The sequence below is a fragment of the Rhopalosiphum maidis genome, chromosome 4 (assembly GCF_003676215.2).
Source record: "Rhopalosiphum maidis isolate BTI-1 chromosome 4, ASM367621v3, whole genome shotgun sequence".
Taxonomy (NCBI): Eukaryota; Metazoa; Arthropoda; class Insecta; order Hemiptera; family Aphididae; genus Rhopalosiphum; species Rhopalosiphum maidis.
Window position 1 is genome coordinate 52683225 of NC_040880.1, and position 16146 is coordinate 52699370.

At 35.8% G+C, this 16146-nt stretch overlaps 2 protein-coding genes across 2 annotated transcripts; both read right to left on the minus strand.

Annotated features, from left to right (window-relative positions):
• Positions 1-233: 233 nt before the first annotated feature.
• LOC113558314 (mucin-12-like) lies at positions 234-10025 on the minus strand. The gene is made up of 6 exons (XM_026963780.1): positions 10018-10025; positions 8627-9810; positions 8096-8475; positions 4340-7969; positions 1118-4277; positions 234-244 (listed from the first exon to the last, which is right to left on the minus strand). The coding sequence occupies exons 1-6, from the start codon at positions 10023-10025 to the stop codon at positions 234-236; spliced, it is 8373 nt and encodes a 2790-aa protein (XP_026819581.1).
• A 30-nt stretch (positions 10026-10055) lies between these two features.
• Positions 10056-14057, minus strand: LOC113558315 (aminopeptidase N-like). Its single transcript, XM_026963781.1, is given in 10 exon segments — positions 10056-10130; positions 10244-10472; positions 10601-10771; positions 10935-11122; positions 11603-11880; positions 11954-12046; positions 12049-12148; positions 12207-12384; positions 12767-13005; positions 13989-14057. Coding segments are annotated over 9 exon segments (1533 nt in total). The 5' UTR covers positions 12988-13005; positions 13989-14057.
• Positions 14058-16146: the final 2089 nt, after the last annotated feature.

The following is a 16146-nucleotide window of genomic DNA, read 5'->3' on the forward strand; positions in this document are numbered from 1 at the left end:
TTAACATCGAATTTTTTGTTGTGGACTTGTGTTAAATAAATGCTAAGGGTACTACTTTTATAAGTTTGTGTGACACGGATAACGTTACCATAAAGTCATTACTCATTGACAACTTGTAGGATACCTATATAGATAAACTCAATATTGCCTATTGGATAAACCAGTGAAGATACTAGATCATCATACATGTACAAGTGAGACGAACAGCGGAAAGCGATATTTAATTCAAGGTTTTAATCTCTAACTAAAATAAAACGAAAACAGTTATATAAATAATTTATAGTGTCTACCAAACTACGGTAGTGTGACAAATTCAGATTAGAGATGATAGCTCTGAAGGTCAGATCAGCACGGAGTGACTATGTTAGATCAGATCTTAAGATTAATATTCACTCGCAGGCCTAGTTTATTAATATATTATAATACAATAATAATTTTTATATTATTGAATTAAAAATATTTCTTATAAAATAAATATGCAAAAATACTATATGAAGAATTAACTTAGGAAATCCAATTAAAATATTACAAATAAAACATTAATAGAAACTTAATAGGTAATATCTAAATTAATTGACAGAAAATATTTTTAAATTATTCATAAATAAGTATAACTTAATGAAAACGACAAAGGGATTAAAAATAAAATAATTTGAATTAAATTAACGTAAAATGATATCAATGAAATAATACGTGAAAGAAAATAGTATCAACTAAAAATCTTATAATAAACAACATACAAACATATTATACAAAACATTAATAAATAATAGAAAATTAAATCATCTTAATAACTAAAAAGTATATTATAATAAAATAAAAAATAAAATATTATGTAATAAAAATTAAACGAAATCTAAATGTCTTTTAAAAGAATTTAAAAAATGTATTAATAAAAAAAAAAACCAAATATAAATAATTGATTATTAACGCGTAGAAAGTAAACATAAATAAGATATCAATAGAAAATAAACCGGAACGCTTATTTATTACTACTAGATATGATACGATGAAATGTAAGTGGACTTAATCGATACGTTGTTATAAGACCTACGCCAGAAAAATATAATCACTATGAACACAACAATAAAAAAAATGAATAGAAAAAAGAAAAAACTTAACATAAAACGAGGAGGTTTATCGAATGGGGCTGGAGTAGTATAATTGGCTGTTGAATGGTCTGTAGTAGAATATGGGTAATCTGACACAGTAGATTCTGCAGACGATAACTCTGTGTACACATGTGTTGTTGAATCAGTCCATTTGGATAAAGTTGTATCTAAAGGAGAGGATGCTGTTGATTTTTCAACAGTTGTTTCAGAGTATTCAGATGCCGTTGTTCCAACTGAAGATGTATTAGTAAAACTATGTGTTGTAGAATATGTGGGTTCTAGTGATGTTGTATCTATCGGTGGTTCAGTTTTTTCAGATTCAGTGTAACTTATTGTGGTTGAATCAGTTCCTTCCAATAGTGTTGTTTCCTGTGTAGAGGAAACTGTAGATGGATCAATAGATGTTGCAGGATATTTAGATACAGTTGTTTCACCAACTTCTGTTTCAGTGTGACTACTTGTTGTTGAATCTGAGCTTCCTGATGATGTTGTTTCACCAGGTTGAGTTTCAGTATAACTCTGAGTTGTTGAATCTGAGCTTCCTGATGATGTTGTTTCTCCCGGTTGAGTTTCAGTGTAACTCTGTGTTGTTGAAACTGAGCTTCCTGGTGATGTTGTTTCTTCCGGTTGAGTTTCAGTGTAACTCTGTGTTGTTGAATCTGTTAGTGCTGATACGGTTGTTTCACCAGCTTCTGTTTCAGTGTGACTACTTGTTGTTGAATCTGAGCTTCCTGGTGATGTTGTTTCACCAGGTTGAGTTTCAGTATAACTCTGTGTTGTTGAATCTGAGCTTCCTGATGATGTTGTTTCTCCCGGTTGAGTTTCAGTGTAACTCTGTGTTGTTGAAACTGAGCTTCCTGGTGATGTTGTTTCTTCCGGTTGAGTTTCAGTGTAACTCTGTGTTGTTGAATCTGTTAGTGCTGATACGGTTGTTTCACCAGCTTCTGTTTCAGTGTGACTACTTGTTGTTGAATCTGAGCTTCCTGATGCTGTCGTTTCTCCAGGTTGAGTTTCAGTGTAACTCTGTGTTGTTGAATCTGAGCTTCCGGATGATGTTGTTTCTTCCGGTTGAGTTTCAGTGTAACTGTGCGTTGTTGAATTTGAGCTTCCTGATGATGTTGTTTCTCCGGTTTGAGTTTCAGTGTAACTATGCGTTGTTGAAACTGAGCTTCCTGGCGATGTTGTTTCACCAGCTTCTGTTTCAGTGTGACTACTTGTTGTTGAATCTGAGCTTCCTGGCGATGTTCTTTCTCCAGGTTGAGTTTCAGTGTATGTCTGTGTTGTTGACGCTGAGCTTCCTGATGATGTTGTTTCTCCCGGTTGAGTTTCAGTGTAACTATGCGTTGTTGAAACTGAGCTTCCTGGTGATGTTTTTTCTCCGGTTTGAGTTTCAGTGTATGTCTGTGTTGTTGAATCTGAGCTTCCTGATGATGTTCTTTCTCCTGGTTGAGTTTCAGTGTAACTCTGTGTTGTTGAATCTGAGCTTCCTGGTGATGTTGTTTCTCCCGGTTGAGTTTCTGTATATCTCTGTGTTGTTGATTCTGTTCTTTCGAATAATGTTGTTTCTTCAGTTTGAGTTTCAGTGTGACTACTTGTTGTTGAATCTGAGCTTCCTGATGATGTTGTTTCTTCCGGTTGAGTTTCAGTGTAACTCTGTGTTGTTGAATCTGTAAGTGCTGATACGGTTGTTTCACCAGCTTCTGTTTCAGTGTGACTACTTGTTGTTGAATCTGAGCTTCCTGGTGATGTTGTTTCACCAGGTTGAGTTTCAGTATAACTCTGTGTTGTTGAATCTGAGCTTCCTGATGATGTTGTTTCTCCCGGTTGAGTTTCAGTGTAACTCTGTGTTGTTGAAACTGAGCTTCCTGGTGATGTTGTTTCTTCCGGTTGAGTTTCAGTGTAACTGTGCGTTGTTGAATCTGAGCTTCCTGATGATGTTGTTTCTCCGGTTTGAGTTTCAGTGTAACTATGCGTTGTTGAAACTGAGCTTCCTGGCGATGTTGTTTCACCAGCTTCTGTTTCAGTGTGACTACTTGTTGTTGAATCTGAGCTTCCGGATGATGTTGTTTCTTCCGGTTGAGTTTCAGTGTAACTGTGCGTTGTTGAATCTGAGCTTCCTGATGATGTTGTTTCACCAGCTTCTGTTTCAGTGTGACTACTTGTTGTTGAATCTGAGCTTCCTAATGCTGTCGTTTCTCCAGGTTGAGTTTCAGTGTAACTCTGTGTTGTTGAATCTGAGCTTCCGGATGATGTTGTTTCTTCCGGTTGAGTTTCAGTGTAACTGTGCGTTGTTGAATCTGAGCTTCCTGATGATGTTGTTTCTCCGGTTTGAGTTTCAGTGTAACTATGCGTTGTTGAAACTGAGCTTCCTGGCGATGTTGTTTCACCAGCTTCTGTTTCAGTGTGACTACTTGTTGTTGAATCTGAGCTTCCTGGCGATGTTCTTTCTCCAGGTTGAGTTTCAGTGTATGTCTGTGTTGTTGAAGCTGAGCTTCCTGATGATGTTGTTTCTCCCGGTTGAGTTTCAGTGTAACTCTGTGTTGTTGAAACTGAGCTTCCTGGTGATGTTGTTTCACCAGGTTGAGTTTCAGTATAACTCTGTGTTGTTGAATCTGAGCTTCCTGATGATGTTGTTTCTCCCGGTTGAGTTTCAGTGTAACTCTGTGTTGTTGAAACTGAGCTTCCTGGTGATGTTGTTTCTTCCGGTTGAGTTTCAGTGTAACTCTGTGTTGTTGAATCTGTTAGTGCTGATACGGTTGTTTCACCAGCTTCTGTTTCAGTGTGACTACTTGTTGTTGAATCTGAGCTTCCTGGTGATGTTGTTTCACCAGGTTGAGTTTCAGTATAACTCTGTGTTGTTGAATCTGAGCTTCCTGATGATGTTGTTTCTCCCGGTTGAGTTTCAGTGTATCTCTGTGTTGTTGAAACTGAGCTTCCTGGTGATGTTGTTTCACCAGGATGAGTTTCAGTATAACTCTGTGTTGTTGAATCTGAGCTTCCTGATGATGTTGTTTCTTCCGGTTGAGTTTCAGTGTAACTCTGTGTTGTTGAATCTGTTAGTGCTGATACGGTTATTTCACCAGCTTCTGTTTCAGTGTGACTACTTGTTGTTGAATCTGAGCTTCCTAATGCTGTCGTTTCTCCAGGTTGAGTTTCAGTGTAACTCTGTGTTGTTGAATCTGAGCTTCCGGATGATGTTGTTTCTTCCGGTTGAGTTTCAGTGTAACTGTGCGTTGTTGAATCTGAGCTTCCTGATGATGTTGTTTCTCCGGTTTGAGTTTCAGTGTAACTATGCGTTGTTGAAACTGAGCTTCCTGGCGATGTTGTTTCACCAGCTTCTGTTTCAGTGTGACTACTTGTTGTTGAATCTGAGCTTCCTGGCGATGTTCTTTCTCCAGGTTGAGTTTCAGTGTATGTCTGTGTTGTTGAAGCTGAGCTTCCTGATGATGTTGTTTCTCCCGGTTGAGTTTCAGTGTAACTATGCGTTGTTGAAACTGAGCTTCCTGGTGATGTTGTTTCTCTCCGGTTTGAGTTTCAGTGTATGTCTGTGTTGTTGAATCTGAGCTTCCTGATGATGTTGTTTCACCAGCTTCTGTTTCAGTGTGACTACTTGTTGTTGAATCTGAGCTTCCGGATGATGTTGTTTCTTCCGGTTGAGTTTCAGTGTAACTGTGCGTTGTTGAATCTGAGCTTCCTGGTGATGTTGTTTCACCAGGTTGAGTTTCAGTATAACTCTGTGTTGTTGAATCTGAGCTTCCTGATGATGTTGTTTCTCCCGGTTGAGTTTCAGTGTAACTCTGTGTTGTTGAAACTGAGCTTCCTGGTGATGTTGTTTCTTCCGGTTGAGTTTCAGTGTAACTCTGTGTTGTTGAATCTGTTAGTGCTGATACGGTTGTTTCACCAGCTTCTGTTTCAGTGTAACTACTTGTTGTTGAATCTGAGCTTCCTGGTGATGTTGTTTCACCAGGTTGAGTTTCAGTATAACTCTGTGTTGTTGAATCTGAGCTTCCTGATGATGTTGTTTCTCCCGGTTGAGTTTCAGTGTAACTCTGTGTTGTTGAATCTGAGCTTCCGGATGATGTTGTTTCTTCCGGTTGAGTTTCAGTGTAACTGTGCGTTGTTGAATCTGAGCTTCCTGATGATGTTGTTTCTCCGGTTTGAGTTTCAGTGTAACTATGCGTTGTTGAAACTGAGCTTCCTGGCGATGTTGTTTCACCAGCTTCTGTTTCAGTGTGACTACTTGTTGTTGAATCTGAGCTTCCTGGCGATGTTCTTTCTCCAGGTTGAGTTTCAGTGTATGTCTGTGTTGTTGAAGCTGAGCTTCCTGATGATGTTGTTTCTCCCGGTTGAGTTTCAGTGTAACTATGCGTTGTTGAAACTGAGCTTCCTGGTGATGTTTTTTCTCCGGTTTGAGTTTCAGTGTATGTCTGTGTTGTTGAATCTGAGCTTCCTGATGATGTTCTTTCTCCAGGTTGAGTTTCAGTGTAACTCTGTGTTGTTGAATCTGAGCTTCCTGGTGATGTTGTTTCTCCCGGTTGAGTTTCTGTATATCTCTGTGTTGTTGATTCTGTTCTTTCGAATAATGTTGTTTCTTCAGTTTGAGTTTCAGTGTGACTACTTGTTGTTGAATCTGAGCTTCCTGATGATGTTGTTTCTTCCGGTTGAGTTTCAGTGTAACTCTGTGTTGTTGAAACTGAGCTTCCTGGTGATGTTGTTTCTCCGGTTTGAGTTTCAGTGTATGTCTGTGTTGTTGAATCTGAGCTTCCTGATGATGTTCTTTCTCCAGGTTGAGTTTCAGTGTAACTCTGTGTTGTTGAATCTGAGCTTCCTGGTGATGTTGTTTCTTCCGGTTGAGTTTCAGTGTAACTCTGTGTTGTTGAATCTGAGCTTCCTGGTGATGTTGTTTCTCCCGGTTGAGTTTCAGTGTAACTCTGTGTTGTTGAATCTGAGCTTCCGGATGATGTTGTTTCTTCCGGTTGAGTTTCAGTGTAACTGTGCGTTGTTGAATCTGAGCTTCCTGATGATGTTGTTTCACCAGCTTCTGTTTCAGTGTGACTTCTTGTTGTTGAATCTGAGCTTCCGGATGATGTTGTTTCTTCCGGTTGAGTTTCAGTGTAACTGTGCGTTGTTGAATCTGAGCTTCCTGGTGATGTTGTTTCACCAGGTTGAGTTTCAGTATAACTCTGTGTTGTTGAATCTGAGCTTCCTGATGATGTTGTTTCTCCCGGTTGAGTTTCAGTGTAACTCTGTGTTGTTGAAACTGAGCTTCCTGGTGATGTTGTTTCTTCCGGTTGAGTTTCAGTGTAACTCTGTGTTGTTGAATCTGTTAGTGCTGATACGGTTGTTTCACCAGCTTCTGTTTCAGTGTGACTACTTGTTGTTGAATCTGAGCTTCCTGGTGATGTTGTTTCACCAGGTTGAGTTTCAGTATAACTCTGTGTTGTTGAATCTGAGCTTCCTGATGATGTTGTTTCTCCCGGTTGAGTTTCAGTGTATCTCTGTGTTGTTGAAACTGAGCTTCCTGGTGATGTTGTTTCTTCCGGTTGAGTTTCAGTGTAACTCTGTGTTGTTGAATCTGTTAGTGCTGATACGGTTATTTCACCAGCTTCTGTTTCAGTGTGACTACTTGTTGTTGAATCTGAGCTTCCTAATGCTGTCGTTTCTCCAGGTTGAGTTTCAGTATATCTCTGTGTTGTTGAATCTGAGCTTCCGGATGATGTTGTTTCTTCCGGTTGAGTTTCAGTGTAACTGTGCGTTGTTGAATCTGAGCTTCCTGATGATGTTGTTTCTCCGGTTTGAGTTTCAGTGTAACTATGCGTTGTTGAAACTGAGCTTCCTGGCGATGTTGTTTCACCAGCTTCTGTTTCAGTGTGACTACTTGTTGTTGAATCTGAGCTTCCTGGCGATGTTCTTTCTCCAGGTTGAGTTTCAGTGTATGTCTGTGTTGTTGAAGCTGAGCTTCCTGATGATGTTGTTTCTCCCGGTTGAGTTTCAGTGTAACTATGCGTTGTTGAAACTGAGCTTCCTGGTGATGTTTTTTCTCCGGTTTGAGTTTCAGTGTATGTCTGTGTTGTTGAATCTGAGCTTCCTGATGATGTTCTTTCTCCAGGTTGAGTTTCAGTGTAACTCTGTGTTGTTGAATCTGAGCTTCCTGGTGATGTTGTTTCTCCCGGTTGAGTTTCTGTATATCTCTGTGTTGTTGATTCTGTTCTTTCGAATAATGTTGTTTCTTCAGTTTGAGTTTCAGTGTGACTACTTGTTGTTGAATCTGAGCTTCCTGATGATGTTGTTTCTTCCGGTTGAGTTTCAGTGTAACTCTGTGTTGTTGAAACTGAGCTTCCTGGTGATGTTGTTTCTCCGGTTTGAGTTTCAGTGTATGTCTGTGTTGTTGAATCTGAGCTTCCTGATGATGTTCTTTCTCCAGGTTGAGTTTCAGTGTAACTCTGTGTTGTTGAATCTGAGCTTCCTGGTGATGTTGTTTCTTCCGGTTGAGTTTCAGTGTAACTCTGTGTTGTTGAATCTGAGCTTCCTGGTGATGTTGTTTCTCCCGGTTGAGTTTCAGTGTAACTCTGTGTTGTTGAATCTGAGCTTCCGGATGATGTTGTTTCTTCCGGTTGAGTTTGAGTGTAACTGTGCGTTGTTGAATCTGAGCTTCCTGATGATGTTGTTTCACCAGCTTCTGTTTCAGTGTGACTTCTTGTTGTTGAATCTGAGCTTCCGGATGATGTTGTTTCTTCCGGTTGAGTTTCAGTGTAACTGTGCGTTGTTGAATCTGAGCTTCCTGGTGATGTTGTTTCACCAGGTTGAGTTTCAGTATAACTCTGTGTTGTTGAATCTGAGCTTCCTGATGATGTTGTTTCTCCCGGTTGAGTTTCAGTGTATCTCTGTGTTGTTGAAACTGAGCTTCCTGGTGATGTTGTTTCTTCCGGTTGAGTTTCAGTGTAACTCTGTGTTGTTGAATCTGTTAGTGCTGATACGGTTATTTCACCAGCTTCTGTTTCAGTGTGACTACTTGTTGTTGAATCTGAGCTTCCTAATGCTGTCGTTTCTCCAGGTTGAGTTTCAGTGTAACTCTGTGTTGTTGAATCTGAGCTTCCGGATGATGTTGTTTCTTCCGGTTGAGTTTCAGTGTAACTGTGCGTTGTTGAATCTGAGCTTCCTGATGATGTTGTTTCTCCGGTTTGAGTTTCAGTGTAACTATGCGTTGTTGAAACTGAGCTTCCTGGCGATGTTGTTTCACCAGCTTCTGTTTCAGTGTGACTACTTGTTGTTGAATCTGAGCTTCCTGGCGATGCTTTTTCTCCGGTTTGAGTTTCAGTGTATGTCTGTGTTGTTGAATCTGAGCTTCCTGATGATGTTCTTTCTCCAGGTTGAGTTCAGTGTAACTCTGTGTTGTTGAATCTGAGCTTCCTGGTGATGTTGTTTCTCCCGGTTGAGTTTCTGTATATCTCTGTGTTGTTGATTCTGATCTTTCGAATAATGTTGTTTCTTCAGTTTGAGTTCAGTGTGACTACTTGTTGTTGAATCTGAGCTTCCTGATGATGTTGTTTCTTCCGGTTGAGTTTCAGTGTAACTCTGTGTTGTTGAAACTGAGCTTCCTGGTGATGTTGTTTCTTCCGGTTGAGTTTCAGTGTAACTCTGTGTTGTTGAATCTGTTAGTGCTGATACGGTTGTTTCACCAGTTTCTGTTTCAGTGTGACTACTTGTTGTTGAATCTGAGCTTCCTGGTGATGTTCTTTCACCAGGTTGAGTTTCAGTATAACTCTGTGTTGTTGAATCTGAGCTTCCTGATGATGTTGTTTCTTCCCGGTTGAGTTTCAGTGTAACTCTGTGTTGTTGAAACTGAGCTTCCTGGTGATGTTGTTTCTTCTTTCGGTTGAGTTTCAGTGTACTCTGTGTTGTTGAATCTGTTAGTGCTGATACGGTTGTTTCACCAGCTTCTGTTTCAGTGTGACTACTTGTTGTTGAATCTGAGCTTCCTGGTGATGTTGTTTCACCAGGTTGAGTTTCAGTATAACTCTGTGTTGTTGAATCTGAGCTTCCTGATGATGTTGTTTCTCCCGGTTGAGTTTCAGTGTAACTCTGTGTTGTGAATTGAGTTTCTGAATGTTGTAGTTCTGAAACTGAGCTTCCTGGTGATGTTGTTTCTTTCGGTTGAGTTTCAGTGTAACTGTGCGTTGTTGAATCTGAGCTTCCTGATGATGTTGTTTCTCCGGTTTGAGTTTCAGTGTAACTATGCGTTGTTGAAACTGAGCTTCCTGGCGATGTTGTTTCACCAGCTTCTGTTTCAGTGTGACTACTTGTTGTTGAAGCTGAGCTTCCTGATGATGTTGTTTCTCCCGGTTGAGTTTCAGTGTAACTATGCGTTGTTGAAACTGAGCTTCCTGGTGATGTTTTTTCTCCGGTTTGAGTTTCAGTGTATGTCTGTGTTGTTGAATCTGAGCTTCCTGATGATGTTCTTTCTCCAGGTTGAGTTTCAGTGTAACTATGTGTTGTTGAAACTGAGCTTCCTGATGATGTTGTTTCTCCCGGTTGAGTTTCAGTGTAACTTTGTGTTGTTGAATCTGTTAGAGCTGATGCGGTTGTTTTGCTAGGTTGCGTTTCAGTGTAAATTTGCGTTGTTGATTCTGTTCCTTCTGATAATGTCGTTCCTGTAGGTTCTTTTCTGTGTAACTGCGTGTTGTTGAATCTGTTGTTACTGATACGGATGTTTCGCTAGGTTTTGTTTCAGTGTATATATGTGTGGTTGTATCTGTTTGTTCTGATAATGTTGTATTTTCTTCTTTTGTTATTTCTGTTGAAGTTTGTGTGAATATTTGGGTAGTTGACTCTTTTTTGGTGTGGATGACTGCTTGGGTTCATCAGTTGTCGTATATTCACTGGAACAACCTGAGTTTTGATTTACTATTTCATGATATTTATCATACCAGTATAGATCGATTTCTATTGATTGTAACATTTATTGAATGCTTTCCTGAGGTTTTCTGGTGTTTTTGGATCATCTTTTAATTGTTTTAACTATATTTAAAAAAGAATTTTTGTTTTTATAATTGTTTTATATTTTAGTTGTATTTGTATTATTTTAGTATATTTTTAATTTTTATATTTTACATAAATATTTTTATTCTTACTTTATTGATTTCGGAATCAAGAGCTGCTTTTGATGTACATATTGAGTAAATAAATATTGCAATGTTCTCTCCATCAGTTAGTTTGTTTATAATTTCATTTAAATTTTGCACCAAAAAATCTATTAAGACATCAAGTCCTCTCGCCGTGGTGGATACTGCTTTAAAAACATCTTTATAATCTTGTTTTCTAATAGGTCCATCTTCAGTCTCAAAAATATAATTTAAATATCTGCAATTAAGATTGTGGGCAGTTAATTTAGTTTTTATCTTATCTATGGAAGAAACATAAGAGGTACAATAAAAACATTTTTTTTTAACATGTTTTATTCTAAAATAATATTTGAGTCCCTTGTTTACCTAGACAAAAGGGTATCGTCCTCTGTGCATGCTAATGCTGTTTGTGCTGACTGTTTTTCGGAGGGTGATCTTGTTGTTTTATACAAATCAAACATTTGTTCCCACGAGGTGGTGGTATTTGTTATATGTACACCAACACAGAATGCAGCGTCTCTAATATCTGAGGGTATTCTATACAAATACGTAGGTATTTATTTTTATTTTTTTTATGCATATCAAATATTAAATTTTATCAATCAGCATAAGAATATTGTCTTAATTTTTAAATCTTTGATATAGATTTATTTTATGTGATTCAATTTCCGCATATTACTATTGAAGTTGTTGTAATTACTTTTCTCCATTTTGCCATCTTGTATAGTAATCAAATGCCGATTGTATGCACATCTCATTACTCAATTGACATGCCCATACTGAAAATGTATTCCAGCTGGTGAGAATTATATGTTCTGTGTTTTTTTTCTCAACTACTTGATCTTTGATTTTTTTATAAATGATACCTGCCAAATTACTAACGCATTCCTATAATGAAAATAAAGTAAATAAAATATTATCAAAAGTTAAAATTAATTATAACTTGGCATAAGATTTGTTTTTGTATTAAATGCCATAAAAATGTTTATTATTTGTTTTATCTTGTAAGCGAATACCATCAAATATATTCCATTCATTCTTAATTAATTAGTTCTTTTTCTTTCTCTTTTTGGGATTAATTATTGATTTTCTAAAAGTTTTTAATACAGTTTATTAGTAGAGTACAATCAATACATTGGTATATACAAAACTGATTAGAGAGCAGTGTGGTGATATAGTTTTTATATTTAAATGTAAAATGATTATGTTATACTTATTTATTTAGTAAATATGATAAAATTAAATGTTTCTATGTTAACACAAGCTAAATACTATATTTTACGTTTAATATTTTTCTTTCTTGTTGTATATATTTATAATAATATGGGTAAATAAACTAATTATTTCAAAGTATTTTTATATACGCACCCTTAAATCTGTATATTCTGTATCATTACGCCTCATACGCTCTATTAGATATGAATATCCGTTAATTACAGAATACCAAGGTAACACGTCATCTTCTATTTTTAAATATGATGATATTCTCAATGGAACTGAATAATGTAATTTATCTGCTCTTGCTAAGTAGAAAGAATCGTCAATTAGCTGAGCACGATTGAGTACGTGAATTTCATTTGGCGTTTCTTTCAATTGTCTAATCAATGATGACCAATTATCATTATCGTAATTAACCCTGTAAAACCCTAAAAATACAATGACTATATGATAAAATAAAATCAATTTAAAAATATTTTTAAATTAAGGAAATTAATTTACCAGTGGACTGTAGATTGAATATAAACCACCCGTAGTTTTTTGGGGCCGACAAAACACATTTGTCCACATTCGGCTTACACCATGTGGCCAACGTAAGTTTTCGAAATTTTTACTCGACTCTGTCGTATAAGTGATTCCTATGTACCATCTAGTTGAATCAGTTATCTTATCGGGAGTGTCCATTAGGCACTTTTCCTACAAAGGTTTTAGTATTACTAATCTTCACAGTTTGACTCCATGGTGCTATACATACTTGAGTTACTATAAACTCGTCGTTAACTTTAACTACATTAATCATTGGGTATCCGGACTGTTCTGTCCACTGTTTCATGAATTCGGTGACTGTGACGTTTTGTCCAAAATTAAATTGATATTTGGAAACGGTGTACTCGAATGCCGCAAATAACACATCGGGATCCGCCGACACGTACCTATATTGACGTCAACAAAAAACTATGATCATCAAAATATTTCCATGAAAATACGTCTAGTCGGTTTAAGGAACATTACTAAATTCTAAAAATAAGAACGTAACAGTACTTTTTTGACTAAGTATACTATTCGATTATTTTACGAATTTATTACGAAAAAAGTAATATTGTTAAAAACATCATACTATATTATATATTATTCATAATGTCACTCAATATATACCGTGCCAAAAATCATACCTACTGAAAAAGTGCTTTATTATCATCATCTTATTGTCGTTTGCTTGAAAAAAATTGGTATCTAAGATTCTATCAGTTTCAGCCAACGCAACTAACACCGTCATATATTAATAGTATATATGTAAACGATAGATGGACATACTTGTTCTGTTTCAAATATCGGACCAACGACTGTTGGAATATAGTGTCGTTGGTAGTGTATTTCAACATTCGCAAGAAGGCTGCGGCCTTGTCGTAAGTTTGGTCGTAAAACGCGTCATTAATGTCATGTGGAGTGTGCACAAACGTTGTAATCGGACGCCTGGGCGTTTGATCATACTCCAAAGCCCGCTGATGCCGTTCAACCACAAACATCTGGCTCATCCTCCAATCTGGATAAACCTAAGTATAACGACATAACACCCAAATTTATCATTATTCATCTTTTGATAACTAATATAATTACAATATGGTGATTTCGGGAATTTGAATTTATAGTACTAAAAAACAAACACTAAAATATGACCCAAAAAGTAGCGATTTGTACTTAATACATAAAAACGTGCACTATCATTTTTCGAAAGAATAACATAATATAGCCAACAAATCTAGTTCATAGTATAATGCATACAAATCCATATTATTAATATATGATATTTACAAGATTTTCTATTCCCTACAAGTTGATTACAACATAGTATAAAAAAAAATTGTTAAATACTCGTAGTAATTTATTTAATACTAACTAAAAAAATTGTTTTTTAAAAAAATGGATACCACTCTCCTATAGGTTCATCTAATAGCAAGTGGTTTACTATTATGGGTGTATTAAATTTGAATTAAATAATACATCAATGTATCTAAAAATCGATGTTGAGCAAAAGCGGCCTATCAGCCTATACCAATAATTAAAATTTTTTTTTTTATGTAACTATTAAAATCATAAAAAGATAGGGAATATCTTAAAATAATCTACATGGTATAATAATAATAATTAATAATATACGTACAATTTTTAAGATAACCATGGTTACAAACAATTATTTTAGTAAGAATATCGGATTTGCGTAAAAAAGTTCGGTTTTTTCTTGTAATTTATTGTTTGCGTTTTTCGATTAAAAAAATAATACTAAATGGGAATTTTGACCTCTCCTCCACAGAACATAAACTTAAATTATTTAATTTTTGACAGTTCATCAATGAAAAAACCTTGGGCAGTTATATATATAAAAAAATAATAATTGGTTATTTGTTAAGATACATATGTATTGTCAATTTAAAATGGCATAGATATTCAATAGTATAGTGAACGTGTCTAAAAGATTTTACATTCAAATCAAATCCTTACAGCCGAATTAATTTGATACTTGATACCATTAAAGTACCTTAAATATGATGACACAAGGAACCGTATTAAACCAGATTTCAAAATATTGTCGAAAACCATCATTTATAATAACTGAAATCAAAAATGAATACCAAAAATAAGAATTATGGTTTTAAATGTAAACTATATTCCATGTCAAGGTATTTTAGAGGCAATCAAACCATGTTAAAAAATGAACTATTAACTATTATTATTTAATACAAATAGGTACTAATTATTATATTATGTTAATATTTCTTAGAACTTTCAATAATATTAATAAAAATATCATTATTATTATTCATTTATTTAAATTTTAATATTTGGTGTAAATTGTATCACAGGATAAAATAAAAAATAAAAAACACAACATAATATACTTTTAAAATGAGGTAAAAGGTTTTTTTTTTTGTAGGGAATTATTATTGATTTTATATTTACAATACCCAATTTTATTTTAAGAACCCAATACCCATACCAATTCCTAAATTGTTTGATTCGATTAATGTGCAAAAATTGTTAAATTGTTTAATGTTCATAAAAAAAAAAAGTTATAATTTGACTGATTGTCGTATTTTCAGAGCTTAAGATGTATAAGTATACCATTCAATAATTCAATGGTGGTATTACCAAGTCTATGGAAAAAGTACGGAAAGTACGCAGGCAAACGCATCGTGCAGCCAAGGTAGTCCCACCAGGAACACGTGACCAGGTTGCCGAACCACTGACGAGCCACCTCTCGCTGAACCATCGATAGCCCGGATTCATTGGCTTTGGCGCTGGAATTTTCATCCAATAACAAATATTTTTCACTGAAACGAAAACCTAATAAGCGCATTGTACTTTAAAGAGTTATCTGTTACAGCGGGTAAAGGATGCTTTTTTAGGTTGTCCACATATGGTTTTCGTTTGTTATTAGCTTATTGCAAACTTATTAAAAATACGTTTTTTCAACAGTAACGCTTACTAATTAAGTAATAAATCGTTCAGATTTTGACTTCAGTATGCCATTACATAAGTATTTATAAAGGAAAAAATAGAATATTTTTTTTTTAATTCGCTGGTCAGAAGAAAATAAATCGATCGGTTAGGTTAGGACAGAGACAGCTAGTCCCTAAACCGCAATAAAAATTATGTATTTTTAATAATTCGAATATAAATGAACAATAATTTGAAATGTCACCGGCGTGAGACAAACGGTCGTTGTCTACCGGTAGACGATTGTGAGTCGTTCAGTGATTATGGTTTTTTTTTTTGATATATAGGCAAATAAATATAATACGATAGACAGCAGTTACCGAAATGTGTTCAACCCCCAGTTGCCATGGCGTCCGACTTGAAATCCGGTACGGCGAACAATCGAGTTTGGGTAGGTCGTACTGCACTTCCGTGAACCTCTCCATGGCCGCCAGCAGCTTTGGCGCCTCGCCGGAGACGTACTGCAACTGGTCCGAGCGGTCGGCGTCTGAGAAAACGTATACGGGACTACTACCGGCTACGCTGCCATTCGTCATCCCCAGTTAAATCCGCTGACGACAAACGCGATCATGTGTGTGGAGATCGGCGGAGTCTCGACGAAAACGTCGCGCATCTCTTTCCAGGATTTACTGGAATCATTTTTCGTGCACACGAGGTCAGCTTTTTTCGTGTAATACAACAATAATTTAATAATACCATGAACTATTTATTGGGTTTTCGGGTGCCGGATGTGTATTTGGGTGTCCAAACATATTATGTATTTGCGTCCCAAGACATTTGTATAAGTATTTTCCAATTACCATATTATGATAAAATAAAACAATAACTAAGTAACGTGATGTTATTGTATCATCACGTTAAAATTGTGGCAAATCCGCATTATACAATGTATATTCATTTTTTTACACATAATATTACGTTATTGTTAGTTTTTTATTTTTTTTGTTTTTTCAATTATTTCAGCTGATATTGGTGTTTATTTATGAATGTATAATACAATGCAATGATTAATAACCCAGGTTATTACACAAAACCACAGTACAGCTATACTAAAATTTTCAACCTATTTTTTACTCTTCGTCGTTCAATATTACTATATAATACGAGTAGGTGGTATATAGTATACATTACTATGATATCCTTTTTTTTGTATTCGATAGAAAACAATAGTTTATAATTCTTATTTTAAACATCATTAC

Bases quoted from the DNA above. Each gene is read 5' to 3' on its own strand.
- LOC113558314 (XM_026963780.1), bottom strand. The intron at 8,476-8,626 runs GTAGTCACACTG...CTCAACCTGGAG, and splicing joins AAGCTCAGATTCAACAACAA to AAAGAACATCATCAGGAAGC. The intron at 7,970-8,095 runs ATAACCGTATCA...CAACCGGGAGAA, and splicing joins CTGAAACAGAAGCTGGTGAA to ACAACATCATCAGGAAGCTC.